The sequence below is a fragment of the Haliotis rufescens genome, unplaced genomic scaffold (assembly GCF_023055435.1).
Source record: "Haliotis rufescens isolate VD_foot unplaced genomic scaffold, xgHalRufe1.0.p SCAF_20, whole genome shotgun sequence".
Lineage (NCBI taxonomy): Eukaryota > Metazoa > Mollusca > Gastropoda > Lepetellida > Haliotidae > Haliotis > Haliotis rufescens.
In genome coordinates this window covers 13,907,884-13,917,105 of record NW_025963891.1, presented here as the reverse complement: position 1 = coordinate 13,917,105, position 9,222 = coordinate 13,907,884, and the positions used below count along the sequence as shown (strand labels likewise).

The following is a 9,222-nucleotide window of genomic DNA, read 5'->3' as shown; positions in this document are numbered from 1 at the left end:
CGGAGACTTTTAAAGGCATATCAGCAAACATTCGCCACCAATCTGACCCGTTGGAGACTTAAGATTGGTTATGTTAGATCCATTTCCTTACGTTAATTGCATAACAACACATGTGCCAGTGTGCTTGAGGACACATGTACCAATGTGCATGACGACAGATGTATCAGTGTGCATGACGACACATGTACCAGTGTCCACAACGACACATGTACCAGTGTCAACAACGACACATGTACCAGTGTCCACAACGACACATGTACCAGTGACCACAACGACATATGTATCAGTGTCCACAACGACAAATGTACCAGTGTCCACAACGACACATATATCAATGTGCATGGCGACGCCTGTACCAGTGTGCAGGACGACACATGAACTAGTGTCCACAACGACAAATGTACCAGTGTCCACAACGACACATATATCAATGTGCATGGCGACACATGTACCAGTGTGCATGACGACACATGTACCAATGTGCATAACAACACATGTGCCAGTGTGCATGAGGACACATGTACCAATGTGCATGACGACAGATGTATCAGTGTGCATGACGACACATGTACCAGTGTCCACAACGACACATGTACCAGTGTCAACAACGACACATGTACCAGTGTCCACAACGACACATGTACCAGTGTCCACAACGACATATGTATCAGTGTCCACAACGACAAATGTACCAGTGTCCACAACGACACATATATCAATGTGCATGGCGACGCCTGTACCAGTGTGCAGGACGACACATGAACCAGTGTCCACAACGACAAATGTACCAGTGTCCACAACGACACATATATCGATGTGCATGGCGACACATGTACCAGTGTGCATGACGACACATGTACCAGTGTCCACAACGACACATGTATCAGTGTCCACAACGACACATGTTCCAGTGTCCACAACGACAAATGTACCAGTGTCCACAACGACACATATATCAATGTGCATGGCGACACATGTGCCAGTGTGCATAACAACACATGTACAAGTGTGCATGACGACACATGTACCAGTCTGCATAACAACACATGTACCAATGTCAAGAACGACACATGTACCAGTCTGCATGACGACACATGTACCAGTGTCAACAACGACACATGTATCAGTGTCCACAACGACACATGTACCATTGTCCACAACGACACAAGTGTCAGTGTCCACAACGACACATGTACCAATGTGAATGACGACACATGTACCAGTGTCAACAACGACACATGTATCAGTGTCCACAACGACACATGTACCAATGTGCATGACGACACATGTACCAGTGTCTACAACGACAAATGTACCAATGTGCATGACAACAAATGTACCAATGTACATGACGACATATGTAAAAGTGTGCATAACAACACATGTGCCAGTGTGCGTGACGACACATGTATCAGTGTAAGTGACGACATAAGTAAAAGTGTGCATGACAACACATGTGCCAGTGTGCATGACGACATATGTACCAGTGTGCATGACGACACATGTCCCAGCGTTCATGACGACACATGTTTCAGTGTGCATGACGACACATGTACCAATGTGCATGACGACACATGTTTCAGTGTGCATGACGACACATGTACCAATGTGCATAACAACACATGTACCAGTGTGCATGACGACGCATGTACCAGTGTGCATGACGACACATGTACCAGTCTCCATGACGACACATGTATCAGTGTCCAAAACGACACATGCACCAGTGTACCTGACGACACATGACCCAGTGTGCATGACGACACATGGCTCAGTGTGCATGAAGACACATGTATCAGTGTGCATGACGACACATGTAGCAATGTGCTTAACAACACATGTACCAATGTGCATGACGACACATGTACCAGTATCCACAACGACCCATGCACCAGTGTCCACAACGACAAATGTACCTGTATGCATGTCGACACAAGTGTCATTGTGCATAACAACACATGTACCAGTGTGCATGACGACACATGTACCACTCTGCATAACAACACATGTACAAATGTCAAGAACGACACATGTACCAGTGTCCACAACGACACATTTACCAGTGTCCACAACGACACATATATCAATGTGCATGGCGACACATGTACCAGTGTGCATGACGACACATGTACCACTGTGCATGACGACACATGTACAAGTGTGCATGACGACACATGTACCAGTCTGCATAACAACACATATACCAATCTCAAGAACGACACATGTATCAATGTGCATGGCGATATATGTACTAGTGTGAACGACAACACATGTACCAATGTGCATGACGACACATGTACCAGTGTGCATGACGACACATGTACCAGTGTCAACAACGACACATGTGTCAATGTCCACAACGACACATGTGCCAGTGTCAACAACGACAAATGTACCAGTGTCCACAACGACACATATATCAATGTGCATGGCGACACATGTACCACTCTGCATAACAACACATGTACCAATGTCAAGAACAACACATGTACCAGTGTCCACAACGACACATGTATCAGTGTGCACAACGACACATGTACCAGTGTCCACCACGACACATATATCAATGTGCATGGCGACACATGTACCACTCTGCATAACAACACATGTACCAATGTCAAGAACGACACATCTAACAGTGTCCACAACGACACATGTACCAGTGTCCACAACGACACATGTGTCAGTGTCCACAACGGCACATTTACCAGTGTCCACAACGACACATGTGTCAGTGTCCACAAGAACACATGTGTCAGTGTCCACAACAACACATGTACCAGTGTCCACAACGACACATGTGTCAGTGTCCACAACGGCACATTTACCAGTGTCCACAACGACACATGTATCAGTGTCCACAACGACATATGTACCAATATGAATGACGACACATGTACAAGTGTCTACAACGACACATGTACCAATGTGCATGACGACACATGTACCAGTGTGCATGACGACACATGTACCAGTGTGCATAACAACACATGTAACAGTGTCCACAACGACACATGTACCAGTGTCCACAACGACACATGTACCAGTGTCCACAACGACACATATGTCAGTGTCCACAACGACACATGTACCAGTGTCAACAACGACACATGTATCAGTGTCCACAACGACATATGTACCAATGTGAATGACGACACATGTACAAGTGTCTACAACGACACATGTACCAATGTGCATGACGACACATGTACCAGTGTGCATGACGACACATGTACCATTGTGCATAACAACACATGTGCCAGTGTCCACAACGACATATGTACCAGTCTCCATGACGACACATGTTCGGGTGTGCGTGACGACACATGTATCAGTGTGCGTGACGACATATGTACCAGTGTGCATGACGACACATGTACCAGTGTCCACAACGACACATGTATCAGTGTCCACAACGACACATGTACCAGTCCGCCTGACGTAACATGTATCATTGTCCACAACGACACATGTACCAATGTGCATGACGACACATGTAGCAATGTGCATAACAACACATGTGCTAGTGTCCACAACGACACATGTACCAGTGTGCATAGCAACACATGTGTCAGTGTGCATAACAACACATGTACCAATGTACATGACGACACATGTATCAGTGTGCGTGACGACAAATGTACCAGTATGCATAACAACACATGTGCAAGTGTGCGTGACGACACATGTATCAGTGTGCGTGACGACACATGTATCAGTGTGCATGACAACACATGTATCAGTGTGCGTGACGACACATGTACCAGTCTGCATGACGACACATGTACCAGTGTGCATATCAACACATGTATCAGTGTGCATGACGACACCTGTATCAGTGTCAGTAACGATGTATGTTCCAGTGTGCATGACGACACATGTATCAGTGTGCATGACGACACATGTTCCAGTGTGCATAATATCACATGTACCAGTGTGCATGACGACATATGTACCAGTGTGCATAGCAACACATGTACCAGTGTGTTTAACAACACGTGTATCAGTGTGCTTAATAGCACATGTATCAATGTACATGACGAAACATGTACCAGTGTGTTTAACAACACGTGTATCAGTGTGGATAAGAACACCTGTATCAGTGTACATGACGACACATGTATCAGTATGCATGACGACACATGTATCAGTGTGCATGACGACACATGTACCAGTGTGCTTAACAATACATGCATCAGTGTGCATAACAACACATATACATGTACCAGTGTGCATAACAACACATGTACCAGTGTGCTTAACAACACATGCATCAGTGTATATAACGACACATGTACCAGTGTGCATGGCGACACTTGTACCATTGTGCTTAACAACACTTGCATCAGTGTGCATAACAACACATGTACCAGTGTGCATAACAACATAAGTACAAGTGTTCTTAATAACACATTTATCAGTGTGTATAACAACACATGTACCATTGTGCTTAAAAAACCATATGTATCAGTGTCCATAACAACATATGTACCAGTGTGCATGACGACACATGTATCAGTGTGCATGACGACACATGTACCAATGTGCATAACAACATATGTACCAGTGCGCATGACGACACACGTATCAGTGTGCATAGCAACACATGTATTAGTGAGCATAACAACACATGTATCAGTGTGCATAACAACACATGTATCAGTGTGCATAACAACACATGTATTAGTGTGCATAACAACACATGTATCAGTGTGCATAACAACACATGTATCAGTGTCAATAACAACACATGTATCAGTGTCCATAACAACACATGTATTAGTGTGCATAACAGCACATGTATCAGTGTCCATAACAACACATGTATTAGTGTCCATAACAACACATGTATCAGTGTCAATAACAACACATGTACCAATGTCCATAACAACACATGTGCCAGTGTGCATGATGACACATGTACCAATGCGCATAACAACATATGTACCAGTGCGCATGACGACACATGTCCCACTGTGCATGACGACACACATATCAGTTTGCGTGACGACATATGCATCAATGTGCATAACAACACATGCATCAGTGTGCATAACAACACATGTATTAGTGTGCATAACAACACATGTATCTGTGTGCATAACAGCACATGTATCAGTGTCCATAACAACACATGTATCAGCGTCCATAACAACACATGTATCAGTGTCCATAACAACACATGTACCAATGTCCATAACAACACATGTGCCACTGTGCATGATGACACATGTACCAATGTGCATAACAACATATGTACCAGTGCGCATGACGACACATGTCCCACTGTGCATGACGACACATGTATCAGTGTGCGTGACGACATATGCATCAATGTGCATAACGACATATGTACCAGTGCGCATGGTGCCACATGTCGTAGTGTGCATGACGACACATGTAACAGTGTGCATGTCGACACATGTCCGAGTGTGCATGACGACACATGTACCAGTGCGCATGACGACACATGTCCCACTGTGCATGACGACACATGTATCAGTGTGCGTGACGACATATGCATCAATGTGCATAACAACATATGTACCAGTTCTCATGACGACACATGTCCCAGTGTGCAAGACGACACATGTACCAGTGTGCATGTCGACACATGTATCAGTGTGCGTGACGATATATGCATCAATGTGCATAACGACATATATACCAATGTGCATAACAACACATGTATCAGTGTGCTTGACGACATATGCATCAATGTGCATAACGACAAATGTACCAATGTGCATTACAACATATGTACCAGTGTGCATGACGACACATGTACCAGTGTGCATTACAACATATGTACCAGTGTGCATAACAACACATGAACCTATGTGCATAACCACACATGCATCGCTGTGCATGACGACACATGTGTCAGTGTGCATGACGACACATGTACCAGTGTGCATTACAACATATGTACCAGTGTGCATAACAACACATGAACCTATGTGCATAACCACACATGTATCAGTGCGCATAACAACACATGTATCAGTGTGCATGACGACACATGTACCAGTGTGCTTAACAACACATGTATCAGTGTGCATGTCGACACATGTACCAGTGTGCTTAACAGCACATGCATAAGTGTGTATAACGACACATATATCAGTGTGCATGGCGACACATGTACCAGTGTGCTTAACAACACATGCATCAGTGTGCATAACAACACATGTACATGTAATAGTGTGCATAACAACATATGTACCAGTGTGCTTAACAACACATTTATCAGTGTGCTTAACAACACATGTATAAGTGTGCATGCCGGGACATGTACCAGTGTGTTTAACAACACATGCATCAGTGTGTATAACGACACATGTACCAGTGTGCATGGCGACACTTGTACCATTGTGCTTAACAACACATGCATCAGTGTGCATAACAACACATGTACCAGTGTGCATAACAACATATGTATTAGTGTGCCTGACGACACAGGTACCAGTGTGCTTAACAACACATATATTAGTGTGCCTGACGACACAGGTACCAGTGTGCTTAACAACACATTTATCAGTGTGCATGACGACACATGTACCAGTGTGCTTAACAACACATGTATCAGTGTGCATGACGACACATGGACCAATGTGCTTAACAACACATGTATCAGTGTGCATGTCGACACATGTACCAATGTGCTTAACAACACATTGATCAGTGTGTATAACAACACATGTACCATTGTGCTTCAAAAACATATGTATCAGTGTCCATAACAACATATGTACCAGTGTGCATGACGACACATGTACCAGTGTGCATGACGACACATGTTCCAGTGTGCAAAGCAACACATGTACCAGTGTGCTTAACAACACGTGTATCAGTGTGCTTAATAGCACATGTATCAGTGTACATGACGAAACATGTACCAGTGTGCTTAACAACACGTGTATCAGTGTGGATAACAACACCTGTATCAGTGTGCATGACGACACATGTATCAGTATGTATGACGACACATGTATCAGTGTGCATAACAACACATGTATTAGTGTGCGTGACGACACAGGTACCAGTGTAGATAACAACATATGTACCAGTGTGTATGACGTCATGTTCAACAGTGTGCAGTACGACATATATACCAGTGTGTATGACGTCATGTTCAACAGTGTGCAGTACGACATATGTACCAGTGTGTATGACGTCATGTTCAACAGTGTGCAGTACGACATATGTACCAGTGTGTATGACGTCATGTTCAACAGTGTGCAGAACAACATATGTACCAGTGTGTATGACGTCATGTTCAACAGTGTGCAGTACGACATATGTACCAGTGTGTATGACGTCATGTTCAACAGTGTGCAGAACGACATATGTACCAGTGTGTATGACGTCATGTTCAACAGTGTGCAGTACGACATATGTACCAGTGTGTATGACGTCATGTTCAACAGTGTGCAGTACGACATATGTACCAGTGTGTATGACGTCATGTTCAACAGTGTGCAGAACAACATATGTACCAGTGTGTATAATGTCATGTTCAACAGTGTGCAGTACGACATATGTACCAGTGTGTATGACGTCATGTTCAACAGTGTGCAGTACGACATATGTACCAGTGTGTATGACGTCATGTTCAACAGTGTGCAGTACGACATATGTACCAGTGTGTATGACGTCATGTTCAACAGTGTGCAGTGCGACATATGTGTTGCTTGCTTGTCTGTTTGTTTGTCGATTAACGCCGCCCTCAGCACCAGATATGTCGTGTGCAGTGCTATACACGTACCTGTGTGCAGTAAGTGATCTGTGCCAGTGTGCATGCGTCTATCTATTTACTGGTGATACAAACTGACGTACACTGTGTCACAACTGACGTACACCATCCGCAAGCAATGTATTGGTTTACACATCGCCATTGTGCTATAATCGCAGGAAGAGAAAATCGTTTTTTGTCAAGAAATTAATCTTTAAAAATGCAAGGCGAATGACGTAAATTGTATCTAAATGTTTCCTCACAATACTGTGAGGTGCGTACATCACGAGTAGGTTTAGGACAGTGACACAGTAAAGGTGGTGTTGCAATTACTTTTCGCTTGTGGCGCGATGACACACGACATGCCTGCTTATTGTGTTAGAGATAGTCACAGAATAACTTTCCGACGGGACCTGGCTGGTCGGGGGTCATTGCTGTTCCGCGGCGCATCTGATACACATTGCATCTAACATTGCATCTCAATCTACCGTCAGACGACTTTAGCTAATACTGCAGTTGCTAAATCTACCGTCAAACCACTATAACAACAACAACAACAACAACAACAACAACAACTACTACCACTACTTCATATATAATTAAGATCACCAACTACTACTACATCATTTACAATTAGGATCGACTACTACTACAATTACTACTACAACTACAACTACTGCAACTACTACTTTAGGATTAGAGGTTACATGTTAAAGTGGATATGGTCATTTTTATCTGAACGAACCATTCAAGTTCGCATAGGTCAAAAACTGTCGGGTATGCATGTGAAAATAGTACCCCACAAGGCAGTGTTATAAGTCCCATTCATACAATATCATGATCATTGACGTTTTGAGGACCTGCCTCTAACTATTAATCCTGCACAGTTTGCAGATCATTGATGGTCATGGGGACGGATTGTTAATTTTCAGTTTGTCTCTCCAAAACTGCGTAATTAAAATCAGTAATGGGTGTTTAAGACATCCCTATCAAAATCAGTGGCGATGATGATCACAAGACGAAAAATCCCTCAAGATATCAATCTAACTCTCAGACATCATAAATCGAAAATAGTGTCAGTTTTCAAATAACACATGTAAACAAGATAATCAATCTACTAGTATTAAAGTGTAGGTTATCTCTGTCACGTTGACCTGTCCTCGTGACTATTCAACCCGACCCCACGTTGTGTCAACTCCGTATTATCCATCACTATCTGTCGTTTTCCTTCCTCACCCCCACGGTAATCTTTCACTGTCCACCACCCGAGCGAATTGCGGCTGAGTGAGTGAGTGCGTGAGTGCGTGAGTGCGTGAGTTGGGTTTAACGCCGCTTTTAACAGTATTCCAGTTATATCACGGCGTGTCAGCTTAATGTGGGAGGAAAGCCCGAAGTGATGCAGGTCTCAGACATTTACCACTTCGGTGAAACCCACGAACACGGGTATGGTGCTGACAAACCTAGACACATAATCGGGGCGAACCGGG

General features: G+C 43.7%; 1 protein-coding gene across 1 annotated transcript; it reads left to right on the top strand.

Annotated features, from left to right (window-relative positions):
- Positions 1–1,920: 1,920 nt before the first annotated feature.
- Positions 1,921–7,785, top strand: LOC125382718 (extracellular matrix protein A-like). Its single transcript, XM_048401023.1, has 2 exons — positions 1,921–3,496; positions 7,040–7,785. Exons 1-2 carry the CDS (start codon positions 1,921–1,923, stop codon positions 7,783–7,785), a joined length of 2,322 nt encoding a protein of 773 aa, XP_048256980.1.
- The last annotated feature ends 1,437 nt before the right edge of the window (positions 7,786–9,222 follow it).

Excerpts from the sequence above, each read along its gene's own strand:
- LOC125382718 (XM_048401023.1), top strand. The coding sequence starts at position 1,921 with ATGCATGTCGACACAAGTGTCATTGTGCATAACAACACATGTACCAGT. Across the intron at positions 3,497-7,039 it reads CAATGTGCATGACGACACAT|GTACCAGTGTAGATAACAAC; the intron begins GTAGCAATGTGC and ends GTGACGACACAG.